This window comes from Dipodomys spectabilis, unplaced genomic scaffold (genome assembly GCF_019054845.1).
Source record: "Dipodomys spectabilis isolate Male_0828 unplaced genomic scaffold, ASM1905484v1 ptg000054l, whole genome shotgun sequence".
Classification (NCBI taxonomy): Eukaryota; Metazoa; Chordata; class Mammalia; order Rodentia; family Heteromyidae; genus Dipodomys; species Dipodomys spectabilis.
The window spans coordinates 861,143-882,699 of NW_024870731.1; the positions used below are offsets into that span (position 1 = coordinate 861,143).

A 21,557-nucleotide genomic window follows, 5' to 3' on the forward strand; every position below is an offset into this window, starting at 1 on the left:
AAAAGGTTTTTTTCTTTGTTGTTGTTGGTCAGGGGGCTTGAACTCAGGGCTTGTGCACTCAGGGCTTGCCTTTTTACTCAAGGCTAGTGCTCTACCACTTTGGGCCACAGCTCCACATCAGGTTTTTCTGGTGGTTAATTGGAGATAAGAGTCTCGTGACTTTCCTGCCCAGGCTGGCTTTGAGCCACAATCCTCAGATCTCAGCCTCCTGAGTAGCTAAGAGTATAGGCATAAGCCACCATTGCCCAGCTTAAAAATATTTTTATTACCTTTAAGTGATAACAACTATTATTGAGTTGCATTTCTATTTTTATGGCTTAAAAGTAATGAAGCATTGCAGATAGAAATATACAATCATTTCAATTAGCTTCATTCATAGAATATTAAAAGCTAAATTGATTTTCATTCTTCTTCAAGGTCCTTTGGAAGGCTCTTTGGATGGGTGCTCTAAACCAAACAAGAGTGGCTGAATTTGTCTTCTTGGGGCTCACTGAGAACTGGGTGCTGGAGATACTGTTTTTCACAGTCTTCTCAGTAACTTATGCACTCACCCTTTTGGGGAATATTCTCATTATGGTTACCATCGTCTTCACTCCACGTCTTCACACCCCCATGTATTTCTTCCTGAGCAATCTGTCCTTTATTGACATCTGTCACTCATCTGTTACTGTGCCTAAGATGCTGGAGGGTTTTCTTTTAGAGAGAAAAACCATTTCCTTTGATAACTGTATTGCACAACTCTTCTTCCTACATCTTTTTGCCTGTGCTGAGATCTTTCTTCTGACCATTATGGCCTATGATCGTTATGTAGCTATCTGCACTCCGTTACACTATCCCAATGTAATGAATATGAGACTCTGTGTGCAGCTGGTCATTGCTCTCTGGTGGGGAGGCATGATTCACTCACTGGTGCAGACCTTCCTGACCATTCGTCTACCCTATTGTGGCCCCAACGTTATTGATAGCTACTTCTGTGATGTGCCTTCTGTTATCAAGCTGGCCTGCACAGACACATACCTCACAGGACTATTAATTGTGTCCAATAGTGGAACCATCTCCCTTGCCTGTTTCCTGGCTCTAGTCACTTCTTACACGGTCATCTTGGTTTCTCTTCGAAAGCAATCAGCTGAAGGGCGTCGGAAAGCTCTGTCTACCTGCTCAGCCCACTTCATGGTGGTTGCTCTCTTCTTTGGGCCATGCATCTTCATTTACACTAGGCCAGACACTAGCTTGTCCATGGACAAAGTGGTGTCTGTCTTCTACACAATGGTCACCCCTTTGCTGAATCCTCTCATTTATACCTTGAGGAATGAGGAAGTAAAAATTGCCATGAAACAGCTCAGACAGAGACAAGTTTTTTCATGAAATCACATACACACCGGACATTAAGATTACAGACATAATTTTGACCATATTCTTAATAAGAAAGCAAAAGTAGGATCAAAATCATGAGGTAAAAATGGCACTTGGGCAGGGCAAATTTCTGTCCTAAAGAAACTTAGTATTATTTAAATAAAGGAAAAGATTAGAGTGGAACATAGAAGAAAAAGAAGTCAAGTTTCAAGAAGACTTCAGCTTTTACCAGTACAGGAATACCACTTGGGAAGTCAGTTCGGTTTCAGTTTCAGGAATATAGATCAAGTTTGGAAAAACTCCTTTCTTCATTTATACTGTTTTCTAGGCTACTGCCTCTGGGAAGTTACACATCCCACTTACGTTTTAGACAGGATAGAGGTTCAGTCTTACTTTCAAATGTATTTTCAATAAAATAGATATGTCTTTAATTATTTATATTGAATTAAATTTCATTGTTTTTAGTGTGGTTCTCTCATTATGTCTGTTAGTATTATGCTAATCTTTGGTCCTCAGCTCCACCCACTTTATAGCATTTTAATTCATTAATTAATTAATTTTATTTACTTACAAATTTTATTTACTTATTTATTTTATTTTAATTATTTTATTTGTCTTATGGTGCTATAGATCAAAAACAGGGTCTTGTGCATGCTAGGCAAGTGTCTATTATTGAGTTACATAATTAGCTTCAGAACTTATTTTAAAAATAAACCATAGCTGGGTGCTGGTGGCTCACTTCTGTAATACTAGCTACTCAGGAGGCTGAAATCTGAGGATCACAGTTCAAAGCCAGCCTGGGCAGGGAAGTCCATGAGACTCTTATCTCCAATCAATCACCAGAAAACCAGAAGTGGCACTGTGGCTCAAATGGTAGAGTGCTTACCTTGAGCTGAAGAGCTCAGGGACAGCGCCAAGGCCTAGAGTTCAAGCCCCACACCGACCAAAAAAAAAAAAAAAACATAACACGCAAAAAAAAAAACAAAAAAAGCCATAGTTGGGCACTAGTGGCTCATGCCTGTAATCCTAGCTACTCAGGAAGCTGAGATCTTAGGTTCATGGTTCAAAGTCAGCCCAGGCCGGAAAGTCCATGACATTCTTATCTCTAATCAGAAGTGGTGCTGTGGCTCAAAGTGGTAGAGTGCTAGCCTTGAACAAAATAAGCTCGGGTACAGCACTTAAGCTCTGAGTTCAAGCCCCACAACAAAAACAAAAGCAAAACATATACAGCATTGGTGGCTGTATTCCTGAGTTCAAGTCCCATGACTGGCACAAACAAACAAATAAATCTTATGTGGCCAGGGACAGGAAAGTGAAAGAAGAATAACCCCTCTGTATAGTACAATAATAATAATAATAAAGTTATATTAAAAAGAAACCTTATTAAGGTCAAATTTATGTTACATAGGACATACCAATTTTATACTTGGATATGCTTTGACAGAAGTATATACACACATGTTTAACCACCTATCTATCAAGACCTAAACATTTTCCATATCCTAGTTTGCTTCAGCCGATCCTTGGTTCCACCCAGGCATCCCATAACTGACTTCATTACTATGGGGAAGATAGGTTTCTCCCAGAGGTCCACAAACAGCGCACTCTTCTATGTCTACCTTCTTTTTCTCTGCTGTTTCTGAGAGTAACCCATCATTAATAAGTTGCTCCTTTTTAATACAGAGTAATATTTCATTTTATGGATATGTACTATTTGCTTTTTCTTTCAAGTATTGAGGAGCATTTGGATGATTCCAGATTTGATAATTAGGAAGAAATTGCTATGAAAATTATGAAGAGGTTATTTTTTGATAAGTATTTCATGACTCACATAATTACCTAGGTGGAGAATTGTTAAGAGGTACACATTTAAGTTTAATTAATTAATAATTAATTATATTATCTTTAAGTAGTTGTACAAAGGAGTTTCAATTCAATGTGTCATTTATGAGTACAATGTGTCTTTAAAAATATCATTTGTATTCTAAGTAGTTGCACAAGAGTTTTAATGCAACATGCTAGTTTATGAGTATAATGCATCTTGATCAATGTTATTTCTGCCATCATTCTCTACCATCTCTCCCAACCACACCTATCCCCTTAAGTTATTTGGTTCATTTTCACATATGTACACTGAATATTATGACTATATCTGTCCACTCTTCCTCTCTCCATTTGTATGATCTCCCCCATTTAACCTCGTCCCTTGATAAAATATGTTTCAGCTCATGGTTTTAATTTTGTTAAACTGTAAGCCACTTGTTCAAAGGAATTACACCATTGTAATCCTCCCCTACATATACCATACTTTAGTCAATTTGTTTTTATATATTTGCATAAGGTCCTGTATATGGTGTCATATGTTTATAATTTACATCTAATTTCCACATATGAGGGAAAACATGTAACCTTTGTCTCTCTTAGCCTGATTTATTTACTTCATTTAACATATTTTTTTTTTCAGGTCCATCCATTTCTCTGCAAATGACATATTTTCTTCCTAATGGATAAATAAAATTATTTTTTGACTTCTTGCCAATAGGTTGTATATTCTGAATAAAATATCTTCGTCAAATATATGTCTTGCCAATATTTTTCTCATTCTATGCTTTACAATTTCAGTTTTAAAATAGTGTATTTGGAAGATAAAGTTTTAAATTTTCAGGGGGATGTGGTGGCACATGTCTGTAATTCCAGCACTCATGCGGGTGAGGCAAGAGGCTGGTGAGTGTGAGGCTACACTGGGCTAGTAGTAAGACTCTGAAACAAAGCAAAAAAGTTTTGACTAAATCAAATTAATTTTTACTTTTTATGACCTTTTTTGATTTTTTTTTAGTACTAGAGTCTGAACTCAAGGCCTTGCCCTTGTTTGCTTGACTGATGTGCTACTACTTAAGCCACACTTTTAGTCTCTTTCTTTCTTTCTCTCTTTCTCTCTCTCTCTCTCTTCTTTCTTTCTTTCCTTTCTTACTGGTTATTTTTGTTTTGTTTTGTTTTTTGGGTCCAGTGTGGGGCTTGAACTCTGGGCCTGGGTGCTGTCCCTCAGCTCTTCAGCTCAAGGCTAGCACTCTACCACTTGAGCCACAGCACCACTTCCGGCTTTTTTCTTTTTTGCTTATATGGTGCTGAGGAATTGAACCCAGGGCCTCTGGCATGCAAGGCATGCGCTCTACCACTGAGCCACCTTCCCAGCCCCCTTACTGGTTATTTTTGTGCCAGTATTGGGGCTTAAACTCAGGGTCTGGGTGCTTTCCTTTCTGCCTAATGCTGCTGCTCTACCACTTAAACTATACCTCCACTTCTGGCTTTATGCTGATTAATTGGAGATAAAAGTGTAGACAGATTTTCTACCTGGGCTAGCTTTGAACTGCAATCCTGAGATCCCAGTCTCCTGACTGGTTTTGAACTGCATTCCTCTGGATCTCAGTCTCCTGAGACTGATGACAGACATGAGCTTCTGGCTGTAAATCTTTGGCTACCTCAATGTCTCAAAGATTTTCTGGTGTTTCATTCTAGAAAGTTTAGGGTTGAACATGGTGGTATATACCTATATTCTCATTTGTACTGGGGAGAGGCAAGAGGATTTTGAGTTCGAGGCCAGTCTCAAATAGTTAGATCCTGCCACAACCCTACCCTCTCCCTCCCACCCCCGGAAAAAAACTGACAACATGACTCAAGTGGTAGAGCACTTCCCTAGCAAGTGCCAGGGCTTTAGTTCAAATCCTACTCTCATCAATAATAAAAAGTAAAAAAGTAAAGTCATTAGAAAATAAATAAAAAAGAATGCTTAAAAATTTAAAAACTTTAAGCTGAGCATTGATGGCTTACACCTGTAATCCTAGCTACTCAGGAGGCTGATGATCATGGTTTGAAGCTAGTTAGGGCAAGAAAGTCCATGAGACTTATCTCCAACTAACCATTACAGATGCCCGAAGTGATTGAATTCAATTTGTAGATCAATTGGGAGAGAATTATCTGAACAATACTGGAATGTTAGATGGAATGTGCTCGTTTGGGAGGGTTCTCTTTCATGAAACCTACAATTTTTTTGATAAATCCCTACTAACAGTGTGAAAAGTGGTAAGGGTTATCTTCTGTTGGATGTAGACTTTTCTTAGTTACTTACAATAAATAGAACACACAGAAATGATGCAGTGTTACTACTAAGGGTAAGTCAGAAAAAATAGTGGGTTTTCCGCCTATTTCTTTTGGAAGTTTCCTTCTTTTCGGGGTTTATCCACTTGCTGTGAAAATCCAACCCTTACAGAAAAGTGGAGTGTTTCCACTCTGGTTGACAGTCTTAGGCGTGCCAACCTGAGACATCCTAGCAGAGGCTTCTTTAGTCTGGGGTTAGTTTATTCCCACTCTTAACATGGGGTCTTTTGGATATCTATTTATCCTCCTATTCATGCATTAGTGTCATTCCTTCTCTTGAGCATGGGCAGGACTCTGTCCTGCTTCTAATCAGTAGATTATTGCAAAGATGATGGATAGCATCACTTGTACTCTTTAATTTTAGGTGACAGAAGAGTCATTTTAGACAATAAGCAGAAGGAACTTTCTAAACAGCCAAAATTAAAAGGTGGAGTTGTGATTCAAGTGGTGGAGTGCCAGCCATGAGCAAAACACTAAGCAAGTGTGTAAGGCTCCCACCAAATATAGGAATCAGCTACACAGGAGTACTTACTACATGAGACAAGACCATCATACTGAGTTAAATATCTCACTTATAACCAAGTGCTCATTTCTGATGAGTGATAATGATTTATTTTTCATTACTCCTCAGATTCTGTTTTGGGACATGTAGAGTGGTCAGTGATTACAACTAAAATACTTCAGCATTTACTCTCTCTTGTGAGAACCCCCACCCCATTTATTTGTTTTTTGTGCCAATCTTGGGGCCAATCTTCAGGGCTTAGTCACTGTCCTTGAGGTTTTTTTGCTCAAAGCTAGTGCTTTACCACTTGAGCCATAGCTCTATTTAATTTGATTAAATATTAATAAATATTAATTTTATTCTTTTCTACTTATTTATTCAGTGAGTAATGAAATACATTTTTAATCTTGTCTGAGTTTGAAATACTTTTTGTGAAATGAGAATAAATATTTTACTTTACTTTCCTGGAAAGCTGTGAAGATTAATGTGACAGAAAATGGGCAGTGTTAGATATTTTGTCTACTCTGAAAACAAAAGCAAATATGACCTGATTCAGCTACAACTTTAATAACTTCCAGAAAATACTCTGTACTGTCTAGTACGGTCTTGTCTCATGTAGTAAGTATTCATGTGTGGCTAATTCCTAAACAAAGCAGTTATATTTTTGTCTAGTGTTTTTGTTTTGTTTTGTTTTTCTACTGGAGCTTGAACTCAGGGCCTTGTACCCTTGCTTAGTGTTTTGCTCATGGCTAGCACTCCACCACTTGAGTTACAACTCCACCTTTTATTTTTGGCTGTTTAGAAAGTCCCTTCTGCTTATTGTCTAAAATGGCTGTTCTGTCCCTTAAAATTAGAGAGCATTTGTTTGCTTTTTATTTCCTTATTAGTTTTTTTTTTTTTTGGGTCCGGTCATGGGGCCTGAACTCTGGACCTGGGCGCTGTCCCTCAGCTCTTCAGCTCAAGGCCAGCACTCTACCACTTGAGCCACAGCGCCACTTCCGGCTTTTTTCATTTTGCTTATGTGGTACTGAGGAATCGAACCCAGGGCCTCAGGCATGCAAGGCAAGCACTCTACCACTGAGCCACCTTCCCAGCCCCTTCCTTATTAGTTTTTAAGAAAGTTCTCTCTGTATAACCCAAGCTGTATTTGAGTTCATGGTCTTCTTGCCTCAATCTACCAAGTGCTCTTATTACAGAATTCACCACCATGCCTAGCAAAGGGCAGTCATTTTAAACAAATGTTATAATTCTCAAATTTAGTTCAGTAATTATGTCAATCAGTAAAAATGAACATAGCTTTATACTATCTAGAGACTTGTCTCTGGAAAAAAGATAACTTCTAGATTTGCCTGTTGGCAGTTAACATGTGCTACCTAAATAGCCCTCCAAATGCCTTCATAATCAATTCCTATAAAAGTGAAGGGGCTTGCGTAGCTTGAAAATTTTCCTCAGCACACTTTCTGCCTAAAGTAACCCACATAAAGCAGGTCTAGAGGTAGAACACCAACCAAGCAGGCTTAAGGCCTTGAGTTCAAACCCCACTGCAGCCAAAAGATAAATAATTAAAGTATGTAAATAGAGTTTCCCCTACAGAGTTCAGAGTACAGAAAATAGAAGCAGCAATATGAATAAGTAAATTTTAACTATAGATTTCAGCAAGTGGTGCAAAAGCAGAGACCAAGTGCTATTAGACAGTATGGAAAGTTATGCTGTTACATTGAGTGGCCAATGCAGGCCTCTCTGAGGAAGCTACATTTCAGCTGAGATTTGAAAGATGAAAAGGAGTCAATCAAAATGAATAGATAGGAAATGCTTGCTCCAGCAAAGGAGATGACAGGTACAATAGCCCATGTTGCAAACCATAGGACCTGTTGCAAAAAAAATGACAGATCATTGCAAGGCAGAATGGTAAGGGGGTTATATAAGAAGAGTAAAAATCATCTTTCCATGCTCCTTCATGGAGTTTAGAATCTCTTTCAGAGCAATGGGGGGGGGGCAGAGTAATGCAAACAGACATATGACATATTATGATTTATGTTGGGGTGAAAGTATTGTGTTTATTACGTAGGATTTTATCCAATTATTTATTTATTACTCAATCATGACAAGTTACCTATATTGGGCTACGTGGTGGGAGAAAACACCAATTTGAATAAAACAAGGTTTATAATCCAACTTCTTGAATTTAGTTATGGTGGTGCATACTTCAGTATAGTGGCTTCTATTGAGTGGTCTGGGAAAACAAAATAAAGAGAGCCTAGCTAGGTACTGGTATCTAATGCCTATACTCATAGCTACTTCAGGAGGCTGAGAACTGAGGATCAAGGTTTGAAGCCAGCCTTGGCAGAGAAGTCAGTAAGACTCTGATCTCCAATTAATTAGCAAAAAGCCAGAAGTGGAAGTGTAGCTAAAGTGGTAGAATACTAACTTTGAGTGAAAAAGGCAAGCAAGATACAAGGACCTGAGTTCAATCCACACTGCGGTCCCTCCCCTCACAAGTGTCTCATATATGTATTTCCAAAAAGGCATGCTAGATATCATCCGTTCACTCTGCCTTCACTAGTGAAGGTGTCGCACTGAATCATACTTGGGACTTCCTAAGCTATCAGTGAGAACATGATCAATCTCTAGAATCAATCTCTAGAACTACAACCCCAGATTCAATCCCCAGCACAGGGAAAAAAGAAAGTTAATGGGCCAGAGGATAATTTATGTTGTAAATATGGTATATAACTTCTTGGCAAGGCATTTCTTGGATTTGGAGCACCAAAATATCTCTAAGCAGGCTGAAGACTGAGATGTTATCAGATATCTTCTTTCCTCTCCTTTCTCCCCATTAGCTTGTTCAAAGCATTCTTCATGTCTTCATTCCTGAGGGTATAGATGATGGGGTTCAACAGAGGGGTGACAGCAGTAAAAAACACCGACACCACTTTGTCCTCTGGGAGACTGGTGGATGGGCGGGAATAGATGAAGATACAGTGTCCCAGGAAGAGTGTGACCACAGTGAGGTGGGCGGCACAGGTGGACAGGGCCTTCCGCTTGCCCTCAAAGATCTGCTGTCTCAGGCTCACCAGGATGACCGCATAGGATACTACAAGGACCACAAAACAGACCACAGAGATCAGCCCACTGTTGGACACAATAAGGATCTCAATAATGTGGGTATCAGTGCAGGCCAGGTTGATCACCTGAGGGACATCACAAAAAAAGTTGTCAATCTCATTGGGACCACAGTAGGGTAGATTAATGGTGAGTGAGGTGAGAGATATGGAGTGGATGGCTCCTCCTGTCCAGAGAGCCACAGCCAGAAGCACACATACCTTCCAGTTCATCACTGTCATGTACTGGAGGGGTTTACAAATGGCTACATACCGGTCATAGGCCATGATGGTCAGGAGGAAGATCTCTGTGCAGGCAAAGAGGTGCAGAAAGAACATCTGGGTCACGCAGGCATTAAAGGAGATGAGCTTCTCCTCTGACCAGGTATCTCCTAGCATTTTGGGGACAGTAACAGTGGAGTGGCAGACATCAATAAAGGACAGATTGCTGAGGAAGAAATACATGGGGGTATGGAGTCGGCGGTCATAAATGATAGTGATGACGATGAGGATGTTGCCGATCAGTGTCAGGACATAGAAAGTGAGGAATAAAGAAAACATGCCCACTTGCACCTTCTGATTTACAGATAAACCTCTTAGCCGAAAGTATGTCACTGAAGAAGTTTGGTTGAATAGGATAGCTTCTTCCATTCTCTTTGTTAGACACTCCTGACAAGAATTAGAAAACAAAACACCAAATATAACACCATCTGCTTTCATGATTTTTCATTTAATTTCTGATGTGTTATAGTTTTTGTCTAAAAATCTGGTCAAATACATTGTCTTCTTTCCCCTCTCCTCTCTTCCCCTCTTTCCCCTCCCTTCTCCTTCTTTCCTCTGTTATCTCCTCTCCCTTCTCTCCTCTAGCTCTCTCCTACTTTTTTCTGGTGTTGGATTTGATGCTAGCTCACACCTGTCAACCACTTGCTCTACCACTGACCTATAGCTCTTGCCTTGTCTTCCTTCCTTCCTTTTTCTCTTTTTTCCTCGCTCTTTCTCTCTTGCTTCTTTCCCTCTCTCCCATTTCCTTCCTTCCTTCCTTCCTTCCTTCCTTCCTTCCTTCCTTCCTTCCTTCCTTCCTTCCTTCCTTCCTTCCTTCCTTCCTTCCTTCCTTCCTCCTTCCTTCCTTCCTTCCTTCCTTCCTTCCTTCCTTCCTTCCTTCCTTCCTTCCTTCCTGTCCTGGGGCTTAAACTCTGGGCCTAGGTACTTGTCCCTGAACTTTTGTGCTCAAAGCTATGACTACCACTTGAGTCACAGCTCCACTTCTAGCTTTTTGTGGTTAATTGGCCATAAGAACCTCAAGGATTTTTCTGGCTGGGCGGGCTTTGCAATCCTGAAACCTCAGACTCCTGCATAGTTAGCTAGGATTTATAGGCGGCATTACCCACGAGTGCCCAGTTCTCTGTTTCTTTTTAAAATTCCCATTCAGTATCTAAAATCATGATGGGTGCATGGTTGGTGCCAAACACTTACTTTTTCTTTTTTTAATTTTTTATTGTAAAGATACTATACAGAGGGTTACAGTTACATGAGTGAGGTAATGAGTACACTTCCTATTGAGCATTGTTACCCCCTCCATTGTTTTCCCCCTACCATCCCTTCCCTCCTTCCCTTCCCCGAGGTTCTTTTTTTTTTTTTTTAATTGCAAACACTTACTTTTGAAATAATATAATAGAAGATCTTAACTCACTAAGAAATACTCCTTGAAGAGGGAGATGCTAGTCTATTTCTCATTTATTGTAGTAATACATTAGTGTTTAGATTTAAGTTCTAGACTTGTATAGAAGATATTTAGGTTCTTCTTACCTTGAATAAGTAATTTCTCCCAGGTACCCCAAAACTGGACTTTGAGCATAGTTGACTGTGCTTTTCACTAATCCAATCTATTTGCTCCTTGTTGACTTTGCCAAGGTGCTTGAGATTATAATTCCCATGATCTCTCCCTCCCTTCCCCCTCTCTCCCTCCCTTCCCCCCTCCCCTCTCTCTTTGAACTCAGAGGCACGGTGTTCTCCTTTAGCTTTTTTGTTAAAGGCTGAGCCCTCTACTACTTGAGCCATGCCTCTACTTCTGGCTTTTAGTTGTCTAATTGGAGATAAGAGTCTCAAGGAATTTTCTCTGTGGGTTGGCTTTGAACTTCAATTCTCAAATCTCAACTTCTTTAATAGCTAAGATTATAAGTGTGAAAAATCAGTGTCTGGATGCAATTTCTCTTTTCAGCAGCTTTCTTCAGCTTTCTCTAGTAATGTGGCTATGATGATTTTTGAACAATTCTTTGGAGAAGATTGGATAAAACCCTAGAAGACTTAGAAGATCTGAAAGACTTAAGGAAGCTTGCATCTTCTCAGCCTTCATCTAAATGCAGGTTTGCTCAGTCTTCAAATGGAAGTCAAGTTCCACACTCATAGCATTACTGCCCTGACTACATTATCTCCAGCTGTTTTCAAGTTCTCATTTTTGTCTGGCTTACTGGTCCACAAGTAAAGCAATAGAAATTGTTACCTTTTTCTTTCAGGTTAGCCTAAGTCCAAGCAGTACTACTTTAAAAAATTATTATTTTTTTTGTGCCAGTTCTTGGCTTGAACTCAGGGCCTGGGTGCTGTCCTGGAGACTTTTTTTTTTTGCTTAAGACTAGTATTCTACCACTTGAGCCACAGTTCTACTTTCAGGTTCATTTGATGGTCAATTGGAGATGAGTGTCATGGACGCTTCTACCAAGGTTGGATTTGAGTCATGATCGGAACTCAGCCTTCTGACTAGCTAGGATTACAGGCATGAGACACTGGTGCCTGTTCACTACTTTATTTTTATAACAGGAGTAAGCTAAAATCACAAGATTTTAGCCCTCGAAGAGACTCAAGGGATTATATAATCTTTTGCCTTTGAACTTTTATGAATAAAGAAAATGAGACACATAGATAATGCAACTGGCCCAGGTTACATAGAATTGGAGTCACAGCTGCGTCTAGAGCCCGGGTCTTCTGTCTTCTGGTCCTGGCTTGGAGCACTCCACTCATTTGAATGTTTGTGGTAGTCAGTGTAAATGAGGAGTGTATTTTTGTAACCTGTTTCTTCTTCTCCAATGTATTCTGAGCCAGCTCTAGGGTAAGATTGGGGTTGGAGCTCTCTTCCCTAATCTCCCCTAATGCTGCTGTCTTTGTGCACACCCAAACAGGCGGTTTCTGTTCCTTGGACTTCATTATCCTAAGCTGCCTCCTTTCCACTATGGATACTGTTGTTTTCTACCATTCTTCATGTCAAAGTCTCAGCCAGAAAAGTGAATGAAGTGCACACAACTTATGAAGGGGCTAGAGAATGCTTCTCTTCTCCTCTCAACCTCTTCTCCTCTTCTCAATTATTTCCAATGTCTCATGTGCTTCACTTTGGCAAATAATGGTATTTTTGCTATCTACATTAGACTAATTGCAGTGTCAAATCAAGAAAACAGCAAACCAGATTTGTGGCTATATATATTTTGTAAGCCCAGGCATGAGCCTGTAACCCTAGATGCTCAGGAGGCTGAGATCTGAGGATTGAGGTTCAAAGCCAGCCAGGGCAAGAAAGTCTGTGAGACTTGCACTAAAAAGCTAGAAGTGGAGCTATGGCTCAAGTGGTAGAGTATAAGCCTTCAGTGAAAAAGCTCAGAGACAGTGCCCAGGCTCTGAATTTAAGCTGTAATATGACACAACAGACACACACACATCTAAATGTTTAGCTATTATTTAACATGAATAAAGTGCAGTACTGTGTTCAAGCCTAGAAATTTTGGGCAACTTCTTATTTTGGATGAGAACTTTAATATTGTCTATAAAAGTCTGAGCATTGGTGATCTTGCTACAAAAAGGAAGAAATAGCTTATTAGTCTCTTCATCTCCCTCATACAGGTGGTTTTATTGCTATGTCTTCATTCACTTAAAGCTTTTGCTCCGAAAAGTATTTTAAGTGTTTAGTGATTTAGAACTGTTTTCATGCAGTAAAGTTGAAGAAGAGTGAAGCTAGGAATTAGTTTGAATTCATTGTGGGAAATTTCAAGTGCATAGACACAAAAAGATATGAAAATTGAGAACTAATACTGCAAAGACAACTTCTGTTTCCTCCTCATAGTATAGGTACATTTTTAACCAAACATTTTCCATCATTGCATTTTTTTCTACTTTTGTGGAGCCATAGGGGAGAAATTGAATAATGGAGTTGTGTCCAAATACAGTAGAAATTTAGTATTTTAGTCAAGAATATTGTGCAAATACTTCCATCAGGAAAATAGAAAAGGGAAATGCTAAAGAGTAGAATCAGAATAAAACCAAAATGTCCCAAAGCTCACCTGGAGTAGTTTCTTTTAGTACCTCCCAAAGTAACTGGATTGTCAGTCATGTAGTTTCAACCTTGAGAATATCATCTTCCACTAAGAAAGAACAATAACAAATAGTATAAGTCAAATAGTCTCATTGACTTTGATTTCTCCAGAAGGTGGGTGAAAACCTGAAGTTCTTGAAGGTTTCATTCTTGGTAAGGTAATGTCACAGTAGATGCATCTGGTGGCACTTCTTGGAGAGAGGTACTATTTCAGAGCTACATTTGTCATAATCTTTCCCTATATCCAAGCAGGCAAATGCAGTAAGATTTTGAGAGGTTAATTTCTTGTTAACTGAAATTGTGGTATGAGAGTGGTTTTTGCACTTTTTCAGATTGTGCTGTTGAATAGTGGATTAAAAGTTATAATACATCACTTGTAAGGGCTAGGACACTTCTAAAAGAAAATCTTACCTAATTATTCAGAAAATCATGTGTCTATAGCATCTTGTTTCCTTTGAAGCTCACACTTTAGGTGCAAATGATTCTTTGTTGTTTCTGGTAGAATAATCCCCCTCCACATTCAGAGGGGAACCATGGAAGAAGGAAGAAGCTGGGACCAGCAGCTGTGCATTGATGGTTCTACCTGCATTATATAGGCTTTACATCCATGGAAACTTCTAAGCAGTGACATCATCTTGTCCTAGTTACTAGTTAGAAAAGTTAATCTGTGGGGACTAATGTAACAGAGTTAGTAATTGTCACTGATAGAATTTAATAGAGATGCAAGACTTCAACATGTTAATATTTAGGATGTGTACGTACAATGTATGTGTATAATTAAATCGAAAACTTTTGAGTGATTTCCCACTAAGTGCTAATTACTAGGGGATGAACTTTCATGGCTTCTTATTTAATCCATCTAAGGGAGGGTGGGCCAGGGGATAGGGGACAACAAATGAAAGGGAGATGGTGGGGGACAATGCAGACAAGAATTTATTGGACACTATGTTGAAAATGAAGTATATAACTTGCTGGGGAAGGGGATCAGGAGGGGACAACTGAGAGAAAATGAAGGAAGAGGTGATACTGTTCAAAAAGAAATGTACACATGCTGACTTATGTAACTATAATCCCTCTGCACCTACCTCACCTTTACAATAACAATTTTTTAAAAAAGAATTCATTGTATGTACCACAAAACTAAGAAAAGTAAAGGAAGAGCCGGGTGCCGGTGGCTCAGGCCTGTAATCCTAGCTACTCAGGAGGCTGAGATCTGAGGATCGAGGTTCAAAGCCAGCCAGGGCAGGAAAGTCTGTGAAACTTATCTCCAATAAACCACCAGAAAACCGAAAGTGGCGCTGTAGCTCAAGTGGTAGAGCGCTAGCCTTGAGCTGAAGAGCTGAGGGACACCACTCAGTCCCAGTTCAAACCCCACAACCGGCAAAAAAAAAAAGAAAGAAAAGAAAAGAAAAAAAAAAGAAAAAGAAAAAAAAAAGTAAAGGAAGTGGTAGGTTGAAGGGGTGACACTGATCAAGGTGCATATATCCATAAACTGCTTTGTTATATAGCACCTCCTTTGTACAACTACTTAAAGATCATTTACAAATTAAAAAAAACAGAGCTGGGAGGAGGTAATAGAGAGGGGGATTCTGGCTAGCTGTTAAGTATTTTCAGTGTAGGGCCAGATGGAATGCCAATTTCAAAGACAGATGTGTGAACTTGGGGAAGTCACTTAACACTTATGGTTCTTAGTCTTCTCTCCATAAAACATGAATAATAATTCTAATTGTTTTAGAATTCTTCAAGTCTTTGTAAAGCATATGGTATTCAGTGTGTTAGACATTTAAACTAACTATTAAACCACAGAGCTAATATATCTAAACAGACAGCAAAAGGAAAACTGCTGCAAGATAAAATTTCATTATTGTCTAAAATAAGTAACTGAAGCCAAAAATGTTGGCAAGTAGTGATGGCATGTTATTTTTACACTGATGTTTTGCTTTGGTTTAATAGTTTATTAGAGAAAAGAGTCTCACAGACTTCCTGCTTGGACTAGCTTCGAACTGGGATCTTCAGATCTTAGCCTCCTGATTATCTAGGATTATAGGCATAGCCACCAGCACCTGGCTTGCTTTGATTTAAAAATATAATTCTTAAATTATATATAAAAAATCTACAGATTTTACAGATTATAGGGTATTATGTGATATTTTGATACATGTATAAATTGCATAATGTCTAAATCAGGGTTAACATACTTATTTCATTAAACATAATTTTTAAAGGGTGAAACACAATTCTTCAAGTATTTAAAACAGATGTAATACAGTATTGTTATTTGTAATTACTCATTGTACTGTATAGTACAGTAGAATTTTTTGCTACTTACTATCTAACCATAGAAATACTACCAATTACATAGGCCCCATGGTTTCCCTTATTTGCAATAACTAGTACATGTCTAGGATAAGTAGGAAAGGTCAAAAGCTATGCACATATGACCAGATAGGATGATGTTAAGTGAAATGAACCCCAAGATAGGGACACAAATATTTTTTTCTTTCTTGCTATTGTTTCTAACATATTTATAATGTACTATGTGATTTTTATGTTTCTTTGTCTGTTTCCTCCCCGCAGTATAACCCCTGTTTTGATTCAGGTGCCCTGCATCTTGTATATACACCTCTCTAATTTGGGGAGGGGAAGGGAAAGAACAAAATACTTAAATAGGGATACAGGTTGAGCCATTGTAACAATGAGATGTACAAGACCCTATATTCATGCTGCAGACACTCCTCCTGGTCTTGGGCTCTGGTTTCCAGACTGCCTGTGGACCTCCAGCCTTTGGGCACTGGCCATTGAGGCCCCAAATGACCCATAATGTAAGGGAAGGGTGAGTGAAATAGGCCCCCAAATGATTTGGCCTAAGGGGAAAGGTAAAGTGGTCAATGAGAATGATTTTCCTACACATTTCTCAGGTATGAATAAAGTTGTTTCTATTCTAAAAAGAAAAGAAAAGAAAAAAAGACACTATGTTGAAAATGAACTTTTCAACTTCAGAGGGAGGGAGGGGGTGGCGTGTAGTTGTGGAGGTGGGACAGAAGGGATGGTAGGGGAAAAACAAAGGAGGAGGCAACAATGCTCAATAAGAAATGTACTCATTACCCTGCTCATGTAACTGTAACCTTTCTGTACAGGGTTTTTACAATAAAAGCATACAAAAAAAGAAATACTACCAATTGCTAAGTCCCTTCCCATTCATCCCTCCTCCCAGTCTTCTCCCTCATCCTTTAGGAATTCCTACTCTACTCACAACTTGTTTGTTTTTTGGGTCTGGTCATGGGGCCTGAACTCTGGGCCTGGGTGCTGTCCCTCAGCTCTTCAGTTCAAGGCTAGTGCTCTACCATTTGAGCCACAGTGCCACTTGCGGCTTTTTTTCTTTTTGCTTATGTGGTGCTGAGGAATCAAACCCAGGGCCTCATGCATGCAAGGCAAGCACTCTACCACTGAGCCACCTTCCCAGACCCTACTCACAACTTCTGTAGGGCCAACTTTTAAAAATATATTCTACATATGGGTAGGTCTACAATATTTATCTATTGAGGCCTGGCTTATTTCACTTAATGTAATGATTTCCATTGTTGTCTGAGTTGTCTGAGATGATAGTATCTCATTTTTTTAAAGATGGCTGAACAATAGTCTATTATAACTAAGTAGAAGGGCACAACATGTACATTTGAAATAAAGTCATTAATTATTAGACCACCGGTTATTTCCATTTCTTGACTATAGTGAATAGTGCTCAACAAACATGAGAGTGTAGATTTTTCTTTGATTCTCTGATTTCATTTTCTTTGGATAGATACCCAGTGGTGGGATTCTAGGATCAGGTAGTAGTTCTAGTTTTGAGGTATGCAAAGGCTGCCTCTTATCCACATCTTGTCAACAGTTTTTCTTTTTTCTTTTTTTAAATAGCTTTAGAGATCAAACACATGGTATCTTGCATCCTAGGCAAGTATTCTTCCAGTGGGCACATTGTTAGCCTCAAATTTTACTTTAAAATTTTAAGTCTGTGCCTCATAATTTTGCTCTGATAATAACAATTCTTACAGGAGTGAAGTGACATGTCATTATACTTAGGTTGAATTTCAAGTTGGAATAGTTTTATTGGATGGTTAATGTAGCTTTTATATATAAAGGATATATATATATATATATATATATATATATATATATCTAGAAATAAGCCTTATGGCTTCATGTTTCAGTATGTAGAAGAGAAAATGGTAACAGGGAGCATTGTCAGAAGTTACAGAAAATTCTTATTCCTAGACCATGCAGCTTGCATTCCTTTACCCAGTTTTCTTGATGAACCTATTGGTCAAACACCAGACTTGTCTGCACTGAAAATCCTGGAACTTTTGGACCTTCCGGATACTGTTACTTAGCCAATATAGACCTCAAATCATCACTAAAACAGTCTTGGAAATCAGGGTACACCTTAGCAAGATGGATGTTCAACTGATTGTAGTGCAATTATTGTCTTCACTGTCATGGATAAAATGCAAAGTGGAAAATCATCTTTGGTTTCCTTACATTATAGTTTCTGTCCTTTGCCTTACTCCTTGTGCCCTGTCTTCCTGATCTATTCCTTTCCTTTCACTGAACACAGACTGCCACTATGTGTTCTATGTAGACATCTCATGCTCTAAAATTCTAGAGTTCTGGTTTCATTGTAGAGGTTTTTATTTCCAAGGTTTGGTTGCCCCTTTTTAGGTAATAACTGAGCCAAGATGCTGCAGAATCTGCTGGCTCTTTGTCAAGTTTCTTAGAAAACAATCAGCACTGCTTCCCATGTTCTCACTGTTCCCATGTTCTCTGCAGAGTAAATGAAAACAGTGGTTTATTCTTGTTGAGCACTTCAGAGTTTATAAAGCTTTTTCCACATTTAATTTTTAATTTTTTTATTGTAAAGGTGATGTACATAAGTCAGGAAATGAGTACATTTCTTTTTGAACAGTGTTACCCCCTCTTTCCCTTGCCTTGACTCTCCTCCTCCCAAGTTATAAAGTTCATTTCCAACATAGTGTCTTGTTAGTATCATTGTTGCATTGGTTCACCTTTTGTCCTTTGTCTTTTCACATTCAATTTTATTTGAACTTCACAATATTTCTGTGAGGTAGAGAAGATTATAGAACAATTGGATGTGGTGATTTTCGAGTTGTTGATGTCGAGTTAAATACCAGACCAGAATTTAAACTGACTATTCTGTTGCCAAATCCAGTATTTAGTTTATTACTTCATTTGTATACTACACTTTGTGGAGGGGCCATAACTTCAAGGTCTGAATGACTAGTTCACTTTACCTCTAATGGAAGACATATAGTTAAATCCCACAGAATTTTTTTTTTTTTATGGTAAAGACTGTTTTATTGTGGTGGTAGTCAGTTTAAGCCAATAAATATTGATCACCAGTGAAGAGCTTCATCAATGGCCTATAGAGAGATGAATGATGCTGAATCAGGCGATGGCTGGATGATCACAGCCAATTCTGCTTCTTGGGAAAGGAAGTCATGGCCAGTTGATATATGGCATATGCTGTTCACCTACTCTGAAAACCATCATGACTTTATATAGGAGTGCAGCCACCCACCTTTTGGATGCAATGGAATTACATTATCCTTCTGAAATAGATTTTGATTTTCTGGAACTTTATTTTCCAAATGCCTACATGAATCCTCAGCAGTGCTGAGAATTCTCTCAGATTCTTCAGCATCTTGGCTCAGTTACTACCCACAAGGGGACAACCAAACATTGGGAATAGAAACCTCCACACTGTAACTTTTCAGTGTTTTGTGACTTTGTGGTCTGACTCTTTCCTCTCATTCTATTTTTTTCCATTCCAAAAGATCAGTGATATGTCTTTGCTTTAGAAAAGTCATTGACTCCTTACTGAAAGCAATTACTCAGTCGCCAATAACTTAGGCTACGTATAATATTGCACTTGCTGTAATATTAGATAAAAATATCCAGAAGAATAAGAATTCTTTCTTCAGAGGAATTCATAATATAGTGAATTAAGATGACTTTCTTTTCTTTTTATTCTTAAAATAATTACTTTTGTGGTGCTAGGGATTGAATCCAGAGCCTCAGTGCTCTGAGCTACATCCCTCATCTCAAGATGACTTTTGTTTTTATAGTTTAAGGAGGTATGTTGAAAACAACTTTGGTATGGTGTTAGTAAAGACAGTATAAGTGATGTGTGATGTGGCTTCACATCTTTCCCAATAGGAAGGAAAAGAGCCAACAGAGTCTACTCCAATCTTCATGGAAACATCGTTCACAATTTCCCACGAAATTAAAAGTTAGATCTCAACATCTATCCACCCTTCTCTCAGAAGCAATCCATCTGGTTTAATCTCATTCACCCATGTTTGCCTGTGTTCTAGAGCCTTTGGGACATTTTGATCCTGTAATTCACACCTATGGGCTCTTCTTTCTAACACTTTTCCCTAGTAGAGCTCTATTTTTTCTGACCCTGAAAATGCTTCATCAGAGCTGGGTGTTGGTGCACAATCCTAGCTACTCAGGAGGTTGAGATCTGAGGATCATGTTTTTGAAGCCTGCCCAGGCAGGAAAGTCTGTGAGACTCTTATCTTTAATAAACTACTCAGAAAAAACTGGAAGTGGCACTTTGGCTCAAGTGGTAGAGTGCTAGCCTTTAGTAAAATTGCTCAGGGACAGCAGCCAGACCTTGAGTTCAAGCCCCACAACCAAAAAGAAAAAAAAAAAAGAAAAACAGAGAGAGTTCCAGGAAGATGGCGGAGGAGAAGCTGGAGGCTAAACAAGCTCTCGCATAGAAAGCAGTTTTAGTGCTCCAGTGAACAGTCCTAAGCCAGAGAATCCCACCAAGTGTGCCATCATAGGACGGAGAGTTAGGCCAGAGAGGGAAAATCCAGGCAAGGAGACAGATCTGAGCACTTGCTAGCTGCTGTGGCTGCGGCTGCGGCTGTGGCAGTGGTGGTGGCAGCGGTGGCCATAGCCGCCATACCTGCAACACAGAGTCCGGGACAAAGGCGCCAGACGCAGAGGGTGAGCGGATTCTACTCAACACCAGCAAGAATTGACAAGGAGCAGACATCTTCATCCTGTACTTCGCAGACCAGAAGTGACCCAGGAACCAAGACTCCAGCGTGAGTAGAAGCCTGACATCCTCACTCCTTCTCAGAGAGCAGAGGAAGGAAGGCCACCCCTCCACCCCCCCACTACCGGAGATCTCCATCTTTGATACTGACAAAGGCCTGGCTGAGCAGCTAGCCCCAACTCAGGCCTTGGAAGAAAACAAGAGTCATTTAGCAGGTCACAGGAACCTAACCTGACCTGCCAGGCTCAGCTCCATCCAGGAAAAAATCACCCAGCCCGGGCTGCCAGCCCTAGGAGTGGCTTTCTTCACTGGGTAAACAGAGGCTGCCCCTTCCTAAAGCAGCCTTGACAATCAATTGAAGTTTGGTAAACATAAACCCTGAGAATGGCTCCAGGCTGGGCTCTGTGAGTGTCTCAGAAGCAAGCCCCTCAGGGAAAAGCTACTGTTTGCTGAAAGGCATCTACTCTACCCAGAACCTAGCCTCACCACAGCATCTCCAAACTAGAGGAAACAGCCATCTCCCTCTTTTGTGATACTCAAAGCAGATCTCTCTCCCATTGAACTAGCCTGGGAGGAGGATCACAAAATCCTGGGTAAAGCAGAGCATTTTCCTGTCTGCTCAAACAAACTGACTTAAGAAACCAACCAAGCCACAGGAAAATGGAACACCACAAGCAGACCAGAGACTCCAACAAGAGTCTAGTTGCGGACACAAGGGAGATACAGGATCTTCCCATCCCCCCACCCCCCAAAAAAATCAAAGAACTCTTTTTTTTGTACCTTTTATAAAAAATTTTTTTCTAAAAGTTTAAAAAAATTTTAACTTTAAAATGTTTTCTATTAACTTTTTTGTTCTTCCTCTTATAATTTTTATTTTAGGGGTATATGTGTGTTGTGCTTTTTTTTCTTTCTTTAAAAAAATTTTTTTTGTTTAGCTCTATTGACCTTTTGATCCTTTTTTTCTTTCCTTCTCATTCTTTTCACTGTTTCTTCTCTTTCGTTCTTCTTTGC

The 21,557-nt window shown here is 39.3% G+C and overlaps 2 protein-coding genes across 2 annotated transcripts; one reads left to right on the forward strand and one right to left on the reverse strand.

Moving 5' to 3' along the window:
• The first annotated feature begins 438 nt into the window (after nucleotides 1-438).
• Nucleotides 439-1,365, forward strand: LOC122108231 (olfactory receptor 1509). The gene has a single exon (XM_042680252.1). The coding sequence runs from the start codon at nucleotides 439-441 to the stop codon at nucleotides 1,363-1,365; it is 927 nt and encodes a 308-aa protein (XP_042536186.1).
• Nucleotides 1,366-8,814: 7,449 nt separating this feature from the next.
• On the reverse strand, nucleotides 8,815-9,762 carry LOC122107893 (olfactory receptor 4E1). Its single transcript, XM_042679760.1, has one exon. The coding sequence runs from the start codon at nucleotides 9,760-9,762 to the stop codon at nucleotides 8,815-8,817; it is 948 nt and encodes a 315-aa protein (XP_042535694.1).
• Between the last annotated feature and the right edge of the window lie 11,795 nt (nucleotides 9,763-21,557).

What these genes read in the sequence shown, in the direction of transcription:
- LOC122107893 (XM_042679760.1), bottom strand. Translation starts at nt 9,762, where the DNA reads ATGGAAGAAGCTATCCTATTCAACCAAACTTCTTCAGTGACATACTTT.
- LOC122108231 (XM_042680252.1), top strand. Translation starts at nt 439, where the DNA reads ATGGGTGCTCTAAACCAAACAAGAGTGGCTGAATTTGTCTTCTTGGGG.